Source organism: Trichoderma virens, assembly GCF_000170995.1.
Source record: "Trichoderma virens Gv29-8 chromosome Unknown TRIVIscaffold_4, whole genome shotgun sequence".
Taxonomy (NCBI): Eukaryota; Fungi; Ascomycota; class Sordariomycetes; order Hypocreales; family Hypocreaceae; genus Trichoderma; species Trichoderma virens.
In genome coordinates, this window is record NW_014013745.1 from 735,592 (window position 1) to 755,099 (window position 19,508).

Below are 19,508 nucleotides of genomic sequence, written 5' to 3' on the forward strand. Positions count from 1 at the left end.
GATACCTGTAGTGTCTCTCTCTCTTATCGACATGTACCTTGTTTCCACCATCACAGACATCATTTTCCATCTTCGCAGATATCTTTCTCTACCATCTCAACCATCTCGACCTTCATGTGCTATCATCGCTCTACTAAGAAAAGATGTCACGGGCGCACTGCTGGATTTCACCTAGTACATAGACAAGGGCACTAACAGGTGCTAAAAGCCGGTTGAAGGATGGGTGCTGTAACCTCAGATAGATTAGCAGCACGGTAGCTAATTTGGGGCCACACAAAGAATCAGCTAATTGCCCATGAAACGGGAGCAAAGACTCCGATGGGAAGTGGGCACATGCTCCGGAGCGACGTGCGACACTAGCATTCAAGGTTTAGCTCTTTGAATCTGGCGTTGGCGGCTGGGCGATTCGGACGGAGAGTTTTTGGGGCATTTTGAGTTTCCTGGCGACGTGCTAGCAGTTGGTTGTTTCAAGCCCTTCAGCTTGTGCTGAGCTGCGCTGCGCTGTGCGATAAGGTTAAGGTGCAGGTTAATGGAGTGGCAACTGGAGTATCGGGAGGCAGCGCAGCTTAGGCATCAAATGGCCTGTCCTCTTTGGTTCTGCAGCCTTCGAGGGGGCTGCTGCAGCTGCGGATTCCGCTACAACAGGCAAGGTGCTGAAAACATGCCAGGGTACCCTCCAATATATACCTTGCATAGTGCCTCTGAGAGTCGTTGGTGATCGGCGCCCCCATGGTTTTTTCTAATCCCGAGCGACAGCGATCCGTGCACCTTGTGGCGGCTGTGGAACGGTGATGGCAGCAATTCCGGACCGGGCCCAGGTGAAGGCTGCCAAGCTGGTGTCCGAGTCGGCCAGAGAGCGGGAGACGTTTGAGTAGGGCCTTGTTTTTCTTTTCTTCTTCTTCTTCTACTTGCCGGTATTCTGTTGACCCGTGGCAAATCGTCTGTTAGGTACTCTTCGTCTCTGCTCAGCGCCGTCAGGCTCAACGAGACCGGGAAGCCGACGCCTTCGTCCGAGCTCGCAACCGCCGACGACGTTATCCTCACCGGCCTCGCCCAGCTGGGAGCTTTGCAGACGGGTACCGACCGGGCCCTCATCTCGCTGTTTGACGCCCACCGCCAGTGTATCGTCGCCGAAGCAACACCCACGCAGCGCCTGTACCCATCGCTCAGGAGTGACGACTGTGACCGCCCGCTCTGGCTATGCGGCACTGCCATCCCTCGTAGCCATGGAGTCTGCGAGCTGAGTCTCCTCGGCGACAAGGCTCTCGACGCCGCCGATGGCGAGATGCCCAACCAGCTCCCTCTGACCATCGCCCACGACCTTGTCATTGACCCTCGGTTCTCGTCCAAGCCGTTCTGCCAGCCGGGCAGCTTGGCTCGTTTCTACGCCGCTGTCCCAATTCGAACTCGGCGTGGAATCAACATCGGCGTGTACTGCGTCATCAACGAGACTCCAAACAAGACCTGGAGTGACGACCACTCGCAGCGGCTACGAGATATATCCTGGGCCATCATGGACCATCTCGAGGCGCAGAGACTAAAGGTTGTTCACAAGCGGGATTTGCGAATGAACAGGGGCTTGGGGTCGTTTATCGAGGGCAAACCCACCATATTTGGCTCGCAGAAGACCTCAAATGATACTGCCTTGGAGACACAACCTAACAGCCCTACACACCGGCAACAATTTTTCCAACAGCAACAGCAGGACAGGCCCGAAGATGACCTCGTGACCGACCTATCGCCGACGACCAGGTTGACTGACCCAATTTCCGTTCCAAGGCGGCCAAGAAATGAAGCAAATCTAAGCCCAAACGACGCCTTCTCTGGCCTTGGACGGCGTACATTCTCCGTTGGCAGCGCAGGAGCCACACGGCCCGAATTCAAATCCATGGCTACTCTAACGGAGGATGAAAGCTCAATGGTAATTTTATCGAAAGCTGCCAACATTGTCAGGGAGTCCATCGAGGTAGAGGGCTGCCTGTTTTTCGAAGCCCCGATTCAGCCATATCTGTCTCCGGCGGCGCAGAACAACACTACGACTGACGAGGGAAGCCAATCATCCGCCACGAGCAGTAGTGACGAGGATCTAGAAGCTAGGCGTCCAAGCAAGACTGCGTCACACTGCAGGCTCCTTGGCTATTCCACAGCCACATCATCGAGCATCAATGGAGCCATTCCGAGTCGGCCTTGCATTTCACTAACAGAGAACTTTCTATCCAAGCTTCTTCGGCGTCATCCCAGGGGCCAGATTTTCAACTTTGGACCTGACGGAGAGTTGCAATCGGATTCGTCAGAAGACGAGCAGCCGTATCAGGAGGCATCCCCGAACAACTCCCCGCTACTCATTAGAGACACGGAAACTATTCCAATTTTGCCTCGTGAAGGGGTGCCAATGAAAAACTCGGCGCGGCAGCTCGAGGGAAAGGCTCTACTCAAGGCCTTTCCTGGTTCTCGGAGTATAGGCTTCGTCCCTATCTGGGACCCCAGGAAAGATCGATGGCATGCTGGCGGATTTATCTGCACCAAGGATGTAGCCCGAAGTTTTTCTCTTGAACAGGAATTAAGCTACCTGAGAGCTCTGGGAATGCTTGCCATGTCTGAAATCCTGCGATTCAAGGACTTGCGAGCTGATAAAGCAAAAACGGATGCTCTTGGGTCGCTCTCACACGAGCTCCGTTCTCCATTACACGGAATTCTGCTCAACGCTGAATTGCTAATTGATACCAAGCTCGACATCTTTCAGGGCAATGTTGCCCATACTATTGAAACTTGCTCCCGCACACTCCTCGACACAGTGGACCATCTCCTCGAATACTCTAGAATCAATCATCTATCCGGACGAGATGACAGGGCTCTCAGCTTAGCATCAAATGGTCTCGATCTGGGGCAGTTTGGCAAGAAATCTTTACTGCGTGACTCTCAGATCGACCATATTGTCGAGGAAGTTGTTGAGAGTGTCTTTGCTGGCTTCAACTTCTTACACTTGTCCGTCAAGCAACTCTCTGACCAACACAAAGGGTCAATCAACAGCGATGTGAATGCAAATCATCACTCAGATTCGCTGCAAGCGATGGATCAGCTCGAACCTTGGATGACGAAAAACGGGGAGCTCAGGTGGAGCTTTGATGACGTCTTGATAATTCTGTCAATGGATGCCAAGTGCAATTGGGCGTATTGCGTTGATGTTGGAGCCATCCGTCGAATAGTCATGAATATCTTTGGCAATGCTTTGAAGCATACCAAACGGGGCACAATCACAGTTTCACTTACGCAGGAAATGGCTCGGCTCAGGAGCCGCAAGAAAGAGCGCGTCGTTAGGTTCACAGTACAGGATACTGGCAAAGGCATCGGCCCTGATTTCCTCAAGCACGGGCTCTTCCGCCCATTTTGCCAGGAGGATCCATTATCACCTGGCGCCGGGCTAGGGCTCAGCCTCGTGCAACAGATAACATCTCATTTACAAGGTGATGTCTCGATACGGAGCGAGCTTGGCGTTGGCACGACAGCTTGTGTAACACTGCCGTTGGAGCAGCTGCCGCGACCTGTAGAAGTGGCCCCTACAATCTCGGATGCAGAAGACAAGGCGTTTAAGGAACAAGTTGCCGACTTAAAAGGCCTGCGTGTGCGGATTATCATGGCAGATTCTGAGTGGCAAAGGGCTGTTGTAACCATCTGCCGCGAATGGCTACACATGGAAATCATCCCCAACACACGAAGTACAAGCGTCACCCCAGATCTCGTGTTGTGGTCTTATATGGACTTGGCGAGATTGAGCGAGAATTTTGAATCATTTGACAAAACGCCCAACGTCGTCGTGTGCTCAAACGCACTAGTGGCCTATCGCCAGTCACATATGTTCAAGAAGGCTGAATCCCCCGCCATTTTTGAGTTTATATCTCAACCGTGAGTCTTTCCATCTTTGATACTGCTGTTATTATTCTTCGGGTGACTCATGCAGTGTAATTCTTAGGACCGGCCCTCGTAAACTTGCCAGAACACTGCATTCGGCGTACATGCGATGGATGAGCAGTTTCAATTCTCCGTCAGGACCCATGTCGGTTCCAATGGTGGCCAAGCGACCAAAGGGGCCTAAAAGAACGCCAAGTACATATTCTCCCTCCAGTGTCGGTAGGCCGTCTTTGAGCAGACCAACAACTGCTGTATCCCGAAGCAGCGGTTCAACATGGACGAGCGACGGCACTTGGATATCTGGTTCTCAAACCGAAACGACTCCAAAGTCCCCTGAAGAGTCTTTGACTCTGCGGGATAAACCTGAGGCACCGCAAATTAGCTTCTTGCTCGTTGATGACAACTACATCAACTTAAAAGTGTTGTCCACGTATATGAAAAAGCGTAACATTGGCTTCAAGGAAGCAAAGAATGGCAAGGAAGCGGTGGACTGCTTCCTCGCGCACCCTGATGCATACGCTTGCATCCTGATGGACATATCCATGCCGGTCATGGATGGCTTTGAGGCCACGAGGCAAATTCGAGCCCATGAAGCTCAGATGGGATTGACTCCTGTCCCCATCATTGCGCTTTCGGGATTAGCAACGGAAGATGCCCAGCAAGAGGCGTTTGGCAGTGGAATGGATGTGTTCCTCACTAAGCCGGTTAAGCTTGGGGCTTTGGGCAACTTGCTTGAGTCTCATGGGATTCTTAATAGCGGTTGAAAAGCAAAGTTGTATTTTTATAATACTTGACTCATACGTTCTGCATGGATATACATGGAATGGCCGACTAAAGGCCGAAACGATGAACGTTGGTACGAAGGCACTTGCCTATGAAGAGTATCATCAGTTCTAGGACGAGGGAATTACTAGGATGCGTCCAGCACCAGGCTCGCCGATTTCTGGTACACTGAAGTGTTCTATTTCTGACTTTTATTATCTTCCACCCCGGTTGAAGCCAGATGACGAATCCACCAGCCTCAGTGGCCGCGAGGCTAGTGTTCTCGTCGTCGGCCTTCGTGGGTAGGAGAAGGATTTTGGAGTTAAATAACCAAATGTTGCAATGATGGATGAACGAGGATTGATGTCCGCCATGTGAAATGAGATTCATGGATGGAGCTGAAGGAAGGCCTTTACCGGCCTAGTACCAAAACTAGCATAAATACGAAGCACGATGGCATATTGGCAGAGAGAGCATATTTGGTATCCATGGACGGACTGATTCTGTGAAGGATTACCCGGACAGTGGATTCCACTAATAAAGATACTCCATATGATCTCGCTGCAGCGAACGAGGACGAGCCTGTTGGGAAAGAGGCATGCCTGGGCGTTATGGACGGGGATATTTTCCAGATCCCCTTGCCAGTGGAATCGCAAAACATGCGGGGAGAGAGAAGAGACATTGGTCATATTGCTGATGAAGCCTTTTGTTGCCATGTATGTGTGCACGTATAATCATTTGGGAGCAAACAATAATAAAGGGGTTAGCCTATAGCTAAATTGTGGGAGCACCGTAAGAAAATAGCGTGAAAAGGGGGGGGGGCTATGAATGATCTACCGGGCGTGTAGTTGCGTGCGCAAATGCTCTCCAGTGGTAATTTTTCCCCTCTAAGAACATTGTTCCATGCTTACGTTTGGCGCACTGTAGATCCGGGTTACGACGTTAGATCGGGATTGAGCGACCCCCCATAAATAGGCATTGATCATGTTGCAGTTTTTGAGGGGCTGGAGTAGTAGTAATGATTCTTACTTGGCAAGATCGAGTAGGGGTAATTTCGAGATGGGGCTGGGGAAGAGAGCGGTTGGTGGTGTTGGGTAGGTATGCTGACGGTGAGACAGGTCCTTGCGTCTCTTTCTTTTTCTTTTCTTTGACATTTATTTATATAACAAAGAGCCTTGACGGGGTTACGTGTGTCATCGTGTATCTGATGCGGAATATGCGTGACCTCCTTCTTTGTCGGGAACGGTGTAGATGGGATGCGGTACATGTATTATGCTGTGCGCAAGGGAGGATGACGAGTAATACTGGCGATGCTAAATATAGGCTGGGTGAGCTTCCTGAAGAGTGAATGCTGATTCAGATTGACTCCGTGTTATGGTGATGAGTATATACATGTAGCAATATTTAGCTGTGTAATCCGTGGGCATGTTTCATGTTGTGCTATATTTATCCTAACTTGGCATGGGCCTTGATGAGTTGGTGATGGAGTTTTTTAGTACTAGGTGCTTGCTTTGACAGCATGAAAGTTCCATGAATAAGCGGGGAAGGATGTGTAGTTCGTGGATTCTGGCGATGGTGTCAGATTTTACTTGGTAAAAGTGAGGGAAAGGAGGTGGATGTGGTTAAATTACTTGATCCGGAAATAGGTAGACGAAGTAGCGATGCGCAAATCGAATGATGACAAGTTTTGAACAGTGTAGGAAAGCCTTTGCATCTCTTGGCTATCCATCGTCTCAACAATTACAGCCAATGTTAAGCAGTCAGCGTCGTGGAGAGAGATGCAGAGGAAGCACCATTCGCCCATCTTATTCTTGAAGTGTGTGCTACTATAACTAAAATCACCACTTCTTGTATAGCACGTAATGCTCTCACGACCCTCTTCTAGTATCTGGTATAAAGTAAAGAGTAGTCAAGTAGTTTAGCAACTCCAATTTCCATCTTTATGCCCCTCGCCTTGATCCAACAACGAAGCTCGTGTAGGGGATCCCCATCATCTCCACTTCGTTGGCTCTGCAGACCAGGGATCTAGACAATTGTCACTGCCAACACGTCGCTATTCTCGTTTTGAAGAATAACCTACTGCTACTGCATATGCTAGTGAAGGTCTAAGCTAATTGCGAAATTGCATGTTCCTAACTGGGGCATCTCGAATCATCCCTGGAGTCCATCCTGCTGACAGCCTCGATAGTAATCCACGACCATGCTTTAGTGGATAAACACTCTAAATGGAATCTTTAAAAGGTCGCCCTGGCTGGTATAGAAATGTGGGCTTGACGGCGAAGCAATCTTGGAGCAAGGATTCTTCATTGAGTCTGGCAGGGGAGGAATGAGGTGCCATTGATCTCGAAGCGGTGGAGAGACCGAGGCGTTGATGAGATCGTGTTGTATGTGGAGTATTAGAGCTTGGAACCACGGCAGATGGAATGGACAAGGTTGATTCATTTATTTGATTCCGCCACATTGGTGTAGCATTTCCGACATATTGATAAGACTTCAAGAAAGTAAAGTAAAGCCAAGTTCACACTTCAATTCTCAGGATGATGATTTCTAGAAGCAGGTGTCTTAGAATTGACTGACAGCCAGGTAGGTACGAAGGTACATGCGGACCGCTGTCATCTGCAATTGGTGCATCGGTCCGCCGTTTATTCCGCAACCCAGCACATCTTGGCCTTTGCCCCACCGCCCAGCGCCACTAAACATGGACGTCCAACGTCTCCCCAGAACATGACGTGGAGCTTGAAATTGTGCCAATTCTATTCTATATTTAGGCTGCCATGCCCTGCAATTCCCACCGACACTGACTCTTTACGGAGCCGAAACGGAGTTGCTGCGAACGGTCTTTTGCAGTGGCAAAATCAACTTGATTCATGGTGAATGTATGTATCATTGTCTTGAATCTGTAGGTACTGTAGTACTCTGTGTGCGGAGTGACTGACGTTACTGCAGAAAAACGCCACCAGCTGTGATAACGCCATGCTGCGATAGCCGGAAATCTGCTCGCTGGGCCGAGACAGCAGGAGGATGCATCCCAAGACGCCTCGCCATTGGCACAGCTGTGTGACAGCGGTCGAGGTCGTGCATCGGTTTCACAACTTTTGTGCCCGATTAGACGCCATTGGCCCTTTGAGCCGGCGGGCGATTGGCGGGATGCCTCAGGGCGCTGCAGCAGGGGCCGGGGCTCAGCGCTTACCCGCAGGCTAGAAATAGCAACAGGGCCACTCACGGGCATATTCGACCCTCCACCTCCTCTTTTGCGCTCTACTCGCGTCTATCCCGACGACGCAGCGGATGTGATTTGGCTCGCTGCCGTTAGCATCATGCAGCTGCGTCGGCTGAACAAGGACGGGCGGTCCACTTTGTCGCTGGTGGCGTAACGACTGGGGGGGAGAGGGAAGAAGAGAAGGTCGGAGAAGAGGTGGAGGAATGAGCACGAGGAGACGAGACGAACACACTGCCATGGACGATGCAAAACATGCGCGGTTGTTTCGTCGTATATAGCCGCCGACGATCCCGCCATCTGGCCGTTGGCTCTGTTCTGCGGCATTTCTATTCTCGTCTCACGGCGTTTATAATACAACCCCAAGGTTTGCATTTCGTATTCATACATACGCTCTTGGGTCGATAATACGACTTGGTTGGGTCCGGGATCTCATTGACTCACCCCACTCACTCCCCATCTTTCTTTCTTTCTCTATTTCTCTCCCTCCAACTTGGTCATCTCCGTCATCTCTCATCAGTCTCTGTTTATACATCCATCCTCTGAGTCAACCACGATGGCTTCTCAACCGCTCCAGCAGACCTCCAAGAGGCCACGCCTATCACTCAAGATCAACACCTCCACACCCTCTGTCTCCAGCAGGCCCGTAAGAGGCTTCCAAGTCGACCCTACCGATCGCACCGCCTGCAACACCTTGTCCAATGTATATGCCACGGCCATCGAGAGATCTACGCCAGTTCAAGCAGAACCCCTCACAGCCATCAACACCCTGCAAAACTTCTCTCTCAAGACACCAGTCGAGCCTCGAGGCCCCAAGTTGAGAATCAAGACGCCATATGTCGCCGCATTTCCAGAGACACCAACGACAGAGACTTCGGGCTCGCCGCCGCAGCAGATGGAAATTGCCTTCCCGAGTACCATGACACCGACGCCTCCCATGTCAGCTGGCGCCGTCGATCCCAACGGGCCAAAAGCCTTTTCTTTCTCTCCCATGGATCTCTCTTCCAAGGCCAGGGCATATACCGTGACCTCACCTTGCTCGCCTGTCGAGCCTCTTCTCTCAAGACGGTTTACTGCCCTCTATACTACTGTTACTCCGGCTCCCTATACGCACCCTCACTCTCTCCACAGCATTCTACGCAACTCGCCTCTCCCTCCTAGGACGGCAATTCCAGCCTCCCCGAGGCGGCAGTCCTTGAGATTGCAGGAAAAAGCTGCCAAGAGGGTAGGCTACAACAACCCTCTCACTCAAACCATCATCACCAACAAGTACACCAAATCACACATTGACCTCCTGGTTGAAGAGGCTTCGCCCGCCTCGCCATCGTTTTCGCCTATTGGGGGCGACAGGGCAATCAACATCAAGCAAGCATTCTCGCCCAACGAAATCGAAAATGGGGGCCAAACGCCAGGCCCATTTGAGGACATGCGACGCAAGCTTGCGGCTTTGGGTGGCGGTGCAGCAGCTTTGTCTCCATGCGAGACGGGTGGTATTCGCAAGCGCAAGCGTAAGGAGAAGAAGCGTCAGTGGGTCTGGACAATCGGTGTGGCGGACGAGGAAGAAGAGGATGACGAACGCATTGGCGGCGCAATCGCGGCCTCGAGGGCTGAAGCGGCCTCTGCAAGGGCCAGGGCCATGGCCAAGACGCCTCGTGGTGGTGAGGCAGTGTCGACGACTGTTGTTCCAGATATCCAGATGGTGCCCGACACCCCAACAGCAAGCATCGAGAGCAGCGCCGACTCGGCTATCGACATTGACATGTCCGATGCCAGCAGCGTCGTCTCGGAAGATTCTCAGAGCCTCCTAGGCCGCCCTTGGGCTTTCGCTGAGCTGGACATGAAGACGCCGACGGAGCCTAGGGCGCAGTACAATAAGCGGAAGCGGGATACGCCTATCCCAGAGCTAGCTGAGGCGCAGGACGCACCCGTAAGCGGGCAGAGCTGAGTGGCCCCTGGCGAAATGAATCGACCAAGGGGTACTCTAGCACATGAAAAAAAGGAAAAAAGAAAAAGAAAAGACCAAAAAAAACAACATTTTCTGTATTTGTAGAACAACAGGGATGGGGATGGGGTGGTACGGACCAGGACTTCCTGGCCGCTGCATTTTTTTTTTTTTCGCTTTATTTATTCATGGCGATCAACAACAAAAAGGGTACATTTTTATTTTGATGAGAAATGAACTGAACTTTTATGGTAGCGAATTGCCTGAAGAACAGGCCTGGCGTTTTTGATGCTCTGAGAGTAGGGATGGGTTTCTTCATTGCTATTATACCATGTTGTATTATTATTCTTTCAATACTATCACCGCGCTTTGATCAGCCGAGACAAACATCATCTTTCAAATCTGTGCAGCATATTATCTCATGTGACAAACTTCACTATTTCTTATGCAGAGGGACGCGGGAATGGATCTATGCAAAGAAAACCCAATGTTGCTACTGTGTCAATTAAATCACATACACACACAACACCTATATACTCTTGTTTATTTGTCTTTCCTATTTTTTATAACTTTTTCATGCCGTCTTTGCACCTTGTTGCTGGTCGTAATATATTTCCTCGGCTTGAGTGATGCACTGCATGTTGGCACCCAGCTTGTTAATGGTTTCTTGCCACTCTTCATATTCATCCGAGTCGAAAACAATGCCGCCACCTGTCAAAGATCCAAAGTTAGTCTTGCTCATTATTTTCACCGTAAAAAACGTTACAAGGGAATAAACGAACCTGCTTGGAGATATGCCACACCCTCCTTGACCATCATGGTCCGCAGAGCAATGCAAGTGTCCATGGCACCCTCAACGTCTTGGCCGTTCTCATCCACCCCGCCGTAACCAAAGTATCCCACCGCACCGGCATACACACCACGCTTCTCCTTCTCCAGCTCGGCAATGAGCTCCATTGCCTTTACCTTTGGCGCACCGGAGACGGTGCCTGCGGGGAAGATGGACCGGAAGGCGTCGAACCGGGTCTGGCCTGGACGCAGAACGCCCGAGACCTGGGAGACGAGATGCTGGACGTGGCTGAACCTTTCCACGACCATGAGGCGGTCGACACGGACGGTGAATGGGTCACCTACGCGGTTGACGTCGTTGCGGGCGAGGTCGACAAGCATAACGTGCTCGGCTCGGTCCTTGAGTGAGTTGCGCAGCTCGTTGGCCAGGCGTTCGTCCTCCTCTGGGGTAGGGCCTCGCTTGACGGTTCCGGCAATAGGGTGGGTGATTATCCTGCCAGCTTCTGACTTGACCAGCAGCTCGGGGGATGCACCGACAATCTGGAAGTCCTCGCAGTCAATGTAGAACATGTACGGTGATGGGTTGACGGTTCGCAGGTGTCGGTAGATGTTGAAGGGGTGTAGGTTGGTAGGGCGGGCGAAGCGCTGCGAGGGGACAGCTTGAATGATGTCGCCACTGACGATGTGCTCTTTTAGCTTGGTGACATGGCCCTCATAGCCTTCGCGGCCAATGTTGGACTTGTACTCCTGGCCCAGCGTGATGGGGCCCTGCTCCGGCAGGGGAATCTCGGGGCTGTTGAGGACGGTTATCAATTCGTCGATCGTCTTCTTTGCCTCGTCGTACGCCGCTTCTAGGCCAGTCTGTCCATCCGCTGGAACATTGACGTAGCTAATGACCTTGATGATGCCGTAAAACCTGTCAAAGGCTACAATCGTATCGTACAACATAAACAGGGACTCGGGAATCTTCAACACATCCTCCATGGGTCGGGCCGTTTTGGGCTCAAAGTATCGTACGCAGTCGTAGCCAACATAGCCAACAGCTCCTCCCGCCATGGGAGGCAGTCTCAGTCCTGGAACATGCGCAACGACATGAGCCGCCAGCTCCTCTTCAAGTGCTGGTAGCGGATCCTTCTCTTCGCCATATCCGGGGCCAGTGGTAATGATCTTGCGCGGGCCGGCGCCAACAAAGCTGTATCGGCCGACTTGCTCGGTAGCGGCCGATTCGAATAGAAATGAGTATGTGGAGGAGGCGGAAGAAGTAGACTTGGCATGTGCCGAGACTTTGAGGTAGGCGGCGGAGGGGGTGATAAGGTCGGAGCTGATTTGGCGATAGACGGGTACCAACGTGGGCTTCTTTGCGCCGCTCTTGACGGGCTTGTTCAACAGCGCCTTGACGTCGTCGAGAGACGGAACGAAGCTTCTCTATGGCCGCAACAAAGAAGGAGGAAGTACGTTAGCGCATTGAGGCTATGCAAAAGGTAGTGAGCCGAGCTGGCAGCTCTTGGGCGAATAGAGGAAAATTGATCAGCATCCAGCAAAAAAAAGATGACTAGCTTACCACATGTGCCATAGCGAGGGTGTGTATGGTATCGTTGTGAAAAAGACTGGGAAAAGAACAGAGGAGAGCAGAAGAGGAGCGTCTACAGGAAGAGCGCCGGATCTCGTGCTGAGAATCTCAAAGGCGTTGAAGATGTGCACATATATCTGCTGTGATGGGGAGATGTAAGTCAGACAGAAGTTGAGAATCTTGGCTGTGACTCGACGACCCCACGGCAATTGAAGGCTTCTGGACCTCTGGCGGATGGAGGGGCAACTTCTGTGCCGGCACCGGCGTGCTGTTGGGCCGACTCTGATAGTGCTAGTGAGAGGCCAAGCAGCGGCCTAGCAGCGGCCTTCCAGCGCTGGTTTGGCGGCGGAAGGGCGCTGAAGCCAGCCCTGTATCGCTGCGAGGCTTTGATTGGGTGCAGACCCCTACCGGGTTTTGTCAGGGTGGGCCGAGAGCTGGTACTTGACAGACGCCTTCAGTTTGCCGTGCTTTTCTGTGCTATTTCCATCATCGCCAACAGCTTCTATTCGGAGGCTATCTAGCACTTCAGCTACTGCTTGAGGCTTGAGAGGGCCAACGTCCTTTCTTGCTTTCGCGATGATGCCATGGACGGCACGGGGGTCAAGAAGCCGCCCAAACGCCAAGAAGGCCGCATCATTTTGCAGTTTGTTCGTCTTACTCCTTACTCTCAGTCTTAACGTGGCTGAAATTATTGTGCATAGGCATTGGTATGACTTGCTAAACTCGGATCGTATTAGGACTATGACTGCTTCTACGCTCAAGTATTTGAGCAGAAGAACCCGGCTCTGAAATCAAAGCCGGTTGGCGTCAAGCAGAAGAACATCTTGGCTACGTGCAACTACAACGCAAGGCGTCACAATGTCAAGAAGCTCATGCTCATCTCAGAGGCAAAGAAGATATGCCCGGACCTCGTTCTTGTGGACGGCGAGGACTTGACGCCGTTCCGGGACATGAGCAAAATCCTATTCAATTTCCTAAGATCTCACTCCTGGAACGGCAAAGCTGAACGCCTTGGTTTTGACGAGGTCTTCTTGGGTGCGTCTAAGAGTGCACGGCCTATCCACATGTACTAACACGCCCACCAGACGTAACGGACATTATCGAGTACAACATGTTCTGTCTCAACCGGGCTTCAATGGCTGAGTCATTCTTCTATCTATCCAAAAAAGACCCCGAGTTGGGCTTTGCATGCGATTTAACCTCCGTTGCAGGCTGCGTTGTCGGTGTAACCCCTGATAGTGTGGATTTGGAGAACCCCATCTATTTGAGGCACCTCCTGGGATCGCACCTTGCCCAATTCTTGCGACTCAAGCTGGAGCAAGACTTTGGCTACACGTCAACTTGTGGCATCTCTACAAACAAGCTGCTGAGCAAACTTGTCGGTAGCAAGAACAAGCCGCAGAATCAGACAACGCTGCTTGCATTCAATGATGAGGATATCATCAATTTTGTCGACGGACACAAGCTTCGCACTATCCCGGGGATGGGCTCCAAGATCACGCACCTTTTGGAATCCCATATCTTGTCCAAGGAACTTGACAAGGATTCCGGCCCGTTCGATTCTCTCGTGACCGCACGAGAAGCCCGTCTTCATCCAACCATCTCGCCATCGTTTCTAGAGACCCTTTTGGGCGGCCCTGGGGCGGAAAGAGGTATCGGATCTCGAGTCTGGGGTTTTCTTCACGGCGTGGATCCTACTGAAGTTAAAGAAGCCAGCGATGTACCGTCGCAGATTAGCATCGAAGACACCTACAAGGGCCTTGAAACGGTGCCCAAAATAACAGAAGAGCTTCACAAGCTGTCCTGTTCTCTCATCCGAAGAATGAGGGTAGATCTCGTCATCTTGGACGACGGTTCGGATATCCCAGGCAGTCGCAAGTGGATTGCCCGGCCAAGGACGCTTCGCCTCTCGATACGATCATGGCCGAAGGCAGATGCTACCCAACCTCAAAATTTTGGTCGCGTGTCTCGGTCAGGGCCGTTACCAAACTTTGTGTTTGATCTCAAGACTGATATTGAAGAAATTGCCCAACAGCTAGTCGCGGAAGCGCTGCTGCCATTGCTTCGCCGCTTGCAAAATGAAAAGGGTCAGACGTGGAACCTGCAGCTGATTAATATCTGTGCTGCAAACATGGTTACCGGAGCTACTGGTGACAAGACGGGGGCAGGACGGGACATTGCCACCATGTTCAAGAAGCAGGACGAAGTGCTTGCTCCATGGAGAATCACATCTGACGATACTGACGAAGATGAGAAAATTATTGGAAATGAATTGGAGAACCCCTTGTCTGAAGATTCTGATTCTGACATTTCTTGGGAAGCCACAGACAATTCTATTTGCACTACTTGTGGCCATTCTATACCTTCGTTTGCCCTCTCCGCGCACTCGAGATATCATGAGCTAGGGGAATGAGCCACGTCATCTGCAAGCTCTATTTCGTCGAGTAAGACGCCCAGACATTTCGAGGCAAAATTCTACACTAGAAGTGGCTACTCTCGTGCGAGGGTATTGCATACAATAGTTGACTGCTTGCGGATCACAGAGCCCATGTGCTTGACTGCGCTATGGGTTGCGGCGGACTATATTGCTCTTGATATACATACCCAGAGAATATTCCATGGAGTCTCATACTCTTACGAGGGAGCCTTATTGAGTTAAAACTTGAAAGTCGACTCTGATTGTACCAGTTAATCAGACTTTACGACACCATCTCTTTTGTAACAGCTGGGATCACGGGCCAAGGCGTAGGTCGATGGGGGTTTCCGCGCGGCACATGCCAATAAGAGCTCCGTAAATGAAGCGGCTTGAGCCGTGTAACACAGGGGTATCTACAGATGGATGCGGACGCTGGGAAGGGATACTGCTTGGAAGATATTGTTGGATCAAATCTTGTGCACGCGCGCAAGGTTTGAGCGTCTTGAGCAAGCTTTTGTAGATTAAGTGTACATGTGATCTATCCCGCTACCCAAGAACTCGGGTTAGAAAACAATGATGAGGGGACAAATTCGTCTCCGCCATGTTTGTGGACGGATAGATGTCGTGTCTGTGCTACGTTTGAGGTGCTCCGTTGTCAAACCAAAGCTTGATTGCCTTGTCAGTTTGCCGCATCCGCAACGAGATGTTTGCCAGGGAAAGCGAAAGATGCCAATGCGGCGACAATGGCAGCGGCACATCTCTCAAAGACGGCTGGTCGCGAGTAAGCTTAACTTGATGCTGTGGCCGGCAGCATGGCATTGTTGGGGCGGCGATGTTCTGTGCGGCGGACATGCACATATTCGACGGACAAGGAATACTGCTTTGTTTGCTATGCGCCACGTCTTGTCGCTTTTGGAAATGCAACTGCTTCTTTGGCTTTGCTTCAGGAAGCTGGTTAGGATGCTCCGTCTTAGCCTCACTTTAAATCTATTTCTTTGTCCATATCTTTCTCTTCTTTGTCCTCTTTTCTTCCATTCCATTTAATCCACCTTTCCCTCTCCTTCACTTGCTCATCATTTCCAGACGGCGTCATAGCACAATAGCGACCGGCTGCTCAGCCACGCAGATCAAAACGACGGCTCCCAACATGGCACGACACGCGGAGCCGTTGCAGATGCCATGCGGATGCTTAGACAAGTGCTGCTCTGCTCTGCTCTGCTCTGGCAGCTTCACCTTATCGCTATTGCGCTATTGCGCCATTGCGCCCTTGTGATCTTTTGCCTTTGTCCCCCCGTCTGCAGCTGGATTGCTGTTGTCTTGGTGAGCCCTGTCTCTTGTCTGTCCTCTTCTTTGTTGTGCTGTAGCTGTACTGCTGCTGTTTAGTTTGCCGGCCGGAGTACGAGAGAAGTAATGCCGTTCCATGGTCTTCAACATCCCGCTCCCGTACGTGATGCGGTGACTTTGCCTTTGTTTGCCTCTTACCCTCCCATATTTCCCTTCCTCTGTGTTTATTTGCTGCCTCCTGCTATTTCGACTGTAGACTGGCGTTGATCTCCTGTATTACAGTGCATGAGAAGCCAATTACTTCCCCAGTTGTAACTCTTTTCCTTCTCTTTTTCTCTCATTCCTTTTTCCTTTGTGCCTCTACCTCCTTCCCATTCTCTCTCCTCCTTGCTGCTCCTTCCCTCCATGTCTTGCATGCATGAATCTGCTCCTGCCCTCCGTTTCGGAAGCAACGACTGGCAGCCACCTGGCAGCCAACCTGTCCTCAATTCACCAGCGTTCTTTCCCACCAGTGCCATTTCGGTTCACCTTATCCTCAGATTCTGTTTGTTTCACCTTTCTATTCCTCTTTTTTCTCTTCTCTCTCTACTATTCTTCTCGTAACTTGCCAAACCTTCCAACCTCGTTCCCCCTTCCTTTATCACGAGGTTGATATGCCAGCTATTTCTTCAAACACATGACAGCCTCATCGCCTCTCGCAGAACTCGACCTCGTTGATCGCTAGTTTCACGTCGTCACGACGCAATATTTTGTCCGATCATCCTCAGTGGCAGTTGCCCCGAACTTCGACATCCACTACTCAACTACTCAGGAGTTTGCTTGCCAGACGTCAACATCCCACCTCTCAGACCTTCGTCACTCGAAATACGGGCCTCTGGAAGGTCCAATTTCTCAAGATCGATCTCAATATTTAGATACTGCCTCTCACTACGGCGGGGCACTTGATTCTCCTGAGGAAAGGTCTTGTGCAGACAAGCCAAAACGTTGACCATGGCCAGGGGACGCGGAGGCAGCAGTCATAGCCAACGCCGCCCAGTTGACTTGACTGGCATTATCTCGGTAGCCGAGAAGAACGACTTGGCTACTCTGGTCAATGCCATTACGGAGAGAATGGCGAGAGATATTAGTAACATCTTCGACTCTCCTCCCGTTACCCCAATTCAAAGCGACCATGGCCATCACAACTGGCTTTTGCTCCCCCTGTTACATCACAAACCGACTAAGCCGGCATCCCATTCTATGATGGGAATGAGACATATTAATCCGCCAAATACATATGACAACGCTCGAGAAATCATCGAAAAGGAAGAAAAGGAAGTCATGACCCCGCAACTACGCGAGTTGAAAAAGGAGGCAATGATCTTCTTTCGTAAATGGCAAACCACCGTTTTGCAACGAGTTCGAGATATCGCTGTCAATGATCAACAGTGCCCTCAGGGAAGCGCTCGTGGTCGGGGACGTGGACTGAGAGGAGCACCTCGCGGTCGAGGCGGAGGAGGAGTTGGTCGTGGTGGGGGAATAACACGCCCCCTTACTCTAGCAACAGGTTTGATGAATCCCTCTCAGCTTCTTCTTTGCTCTTCAGCTATGCACGAGGAGCAGTCTTGATAATTTTCATTTCCATATGAAGGCCCTCACAAGCTAACGATCTGGTAGGACCGCCACGCGCGCCCTCAAACTACGTAGATCGTGGTTTGGCCGCTCGCTATCCTCCCATTCCGAATACCCTATGGACCCTCGATATAGACAAGCGCAAATTGTTGTTGCATATCGTCTTCTTAATCATGCTATCTATGCAAGAGTACACAGCGAATTCGAGACAACTCCTCCTCTGCCTCACAACTTCGTTGAACCTCCCATCCAAGGTGTATCGAGAGGAAGAACTGCGCCTTGCTCAAGGATTGGCCAAGACCGCTCTTGATCTTTCGCCTGAGGATGCTATCAACCAAAAGTCCGAAGAATCAAAGAGCGCACGGCGCTGGAAAGTTGGATTAGGGGGCAATTCGGGAAAGCTGGCTGCTCCTCTTATTGGCGTCGGTATCGGTACCGCACATGAGGGCCATGGTCTCACTTTATATGCCGCTGCAAACCTTTTGGGCACAATGGCAGAGAATGCAGTTGTAATAGGTGGCCTTTTCGGTATAAATTCTTCGAAGCCAACGGCCAAGATGATGGAAAGCTTTGCTCGCGAGATTCAAGATTTTGCATTCATCCCTATCCACGGTGTGGAAGGATCTGAATATCGCGATGCCCGAGAGATCCCGGCGGAGTCCCGTAGACTCTGCCTTACGATTGCTCTAAGCGGATTTCTTCTCGAAGATGAAGACGTTGCAAAGAATTGGCGTTGTCTGGGCCACCTCACGGAGTCTTTTGCCACACGATGGGAAGTTGCAGCCCTTACAAACCTTGGTACCTCACTTGAGACTGTCATAAAGAGTAGTGCTTGGAGCAGTGGACAAGCGGAGATTAAAGCTCGCACAAGTAAGTGGAATTGGTCTGATTTATCGGAGCAAAATCCCCCATATTGACTTTATTGCATAGTCTTCTCAAGCCTCATTGAATCCATCTGGCCAGTTGCGCTGCTCAAGATAAGCAAGATTATGGACAATCCTTGGAGTGTCGGAATGGTAAGAGCGGAGAAAGCCGGTGCTGTTCTTGCTGATGCCATCATGCGACAAAAGTTCCAGGGAGACCGGCCAGTTTCGTTAGTTGGATACAGCCTTGGGGCCCGAGCCATATACGCTTGTCTCATGGTGTTAGCAGAGCGCCGGCAGTTTGGCATCGTCGACTCTGTCATCTTGATGGGTACCCCAGCACCCTCGGAAAGTCGAGTGTGGTTGACGCTCAAGAGCGTTGTGTGCGGTCGCTTGATCAACGTCTACTCAGAGCACGACTATATACTGGGGTTCGTATATCGCACCTCTAATATCCAATTCGGTGTCGCTGGCTTGCAGGAGATACAGGGGGCAGATGGTGTCGAAAACTACAGAGTGCGCAGCCTTCCCCGAGGCCATCTAAGCTACCAAAGCCAGGTGAGTCAGATTCTGAAGAATGTCGGCTGGGAGGATGTCAATACGGATGTTGTCAAGGTGGGGAAATGAAGGGTGTCCAAATACGTCAAGTTGTAGCTTGTTGCTTGTTGAGCCACGTACTTTTACCAGATTGTCCATAGGCACGCGCGGAGAGTTGTGTTTTCAGAGTTTGGGAGAAGGACTCTACATTGTTTTGGACTTGAACCCTGAGCTCTCTTCCAGTCAGATGCGGTGAATAGCATTCTGGCCGACTGTTCTTGTATCTATTTAGCTATTATGATTCAGCTAATTTCGCTACTGTCTATACGATTTATCTTCTCTTGAGCGACGGAATCAATTCTCCCCATTTTCTATTCCACAGCATGATCTATCTATAGCTAAATATCAGAAGGTAAGCAAGTTGAGTGCAGAGACAAACACAACACAAATACATGAATCAAGATTAAGAAGAACGAAGAATCGAAATAGTCCAATTAACAAAGAGCTCCCTTGCCAGAAAAAAAAATTGTTTGTTCTAAAATAAAAAACACGAGCGTCCCGTCCCGTTTAGGTCAAACCAGTTTCAAAAACCAAAACAAAATTTGGTT

General features: G+C 50.9%; 5 protein-coding genes across 5 annotated transcripts; 4 read left to right on the plus strand and 1 right to left on the minus strand.

The window, feature by feature from the left end:
• Positions 1-791: 791 nt before the first annotated feature.
• Positions 792-4,673, plus strand: TRIVIDRAFT_30731 (uncharacterized protein; the record flags this gene model as incomplete). Its single annotated transcript, XM_014103165.1, has 4 exons — positions 792-871; positions 949-1,752; positions 1,858-3,903; positions 4,097-4,673. The coding sequence occupies 4 exons, from the start codon at positions 792-794 to the stop codon at positions 4,671-4,673; spliced, it is 3,507 nt and encodes a 1,168-aa protein (XP_013958640.1).
• Positions 4,674-8,444: 3,771 nt separating this feature from the next.
• On the plus strand, positions 8,445-9,833 carry TRIVIDRAFT_30657 (uncharacterized protein; the record flags this gene model as incomplete). Its single annotated transcript, XM_014103166.1, has 1 exon — positions 8,445-9,833. One exon carries the CDS (start codon positions 8,445-8,447, stop codon positions 9,831-9,833), a length of 1,389 nt encoding a protein of 462 aa, XP_013958641.1.
• Positions 9,834-10,346: 513 nt separating this feature from the next.
• On the minus strand, positions 10,347-12,351 carry TRIVIDRAFT_84460 (uncharacterized protein; the record flags this gene model as incomplete). Its single annotated transcript, XM_014103167.1, has 3 exons — positions 10,347-10,541; positions 10,613-12,044; positions 12,181-12,351. 3 exons carry the CDS (start codon positions 12,190-12,192, stop codon positions 10,405-10,407), a joined length of 1,581 nt encoding a protein of 526 aa, XP_013958642.1.
• Positions 12,352-12,773: 422 nt separating this feature from the next.
• On the plus strand, positions 12,774-14,602 carry TRIVIDRAFT_54429 (uncharacterized protein; the record flags this gene model as incomplete). The annotated part of the gene is made up of 3 exons (XM_014103168.1): positions 12,774-12,836; positions 12,927-13,224; positions 13,275-14,602. 3 exons carry the CDS (start codon positions 12,774-12,776, stop codon positions 14,600-14,602), a joined length of 1,689 nt encoding a protein of 562 aa, XP_013958643.1.
• Positions 14,603-16,879: 2,277 nt separating this feature from the next.
• On the plus strand, positions 16,880-18,990 carry TRIVIDRAFT_29880 (uncharacterized protein; the record flags this gene model as incomplete). The annotated part of the gene is made up of 3 exons (XM_014103169.1): positions 16,880-17,435; positions 17,546-18,370; positions 18,431-18,990. The coding sequence occupies 3 exons, from the start codon at positions 16,880-16,882 to the stop codon at positions 18,988-18,990; spliced, it is 1,941 nt and encodes a 646-aa protein (XP_013958644.1).
• Between the last annotated feature and the right edge of the window lie 518 nt (positions 18,991-19,508).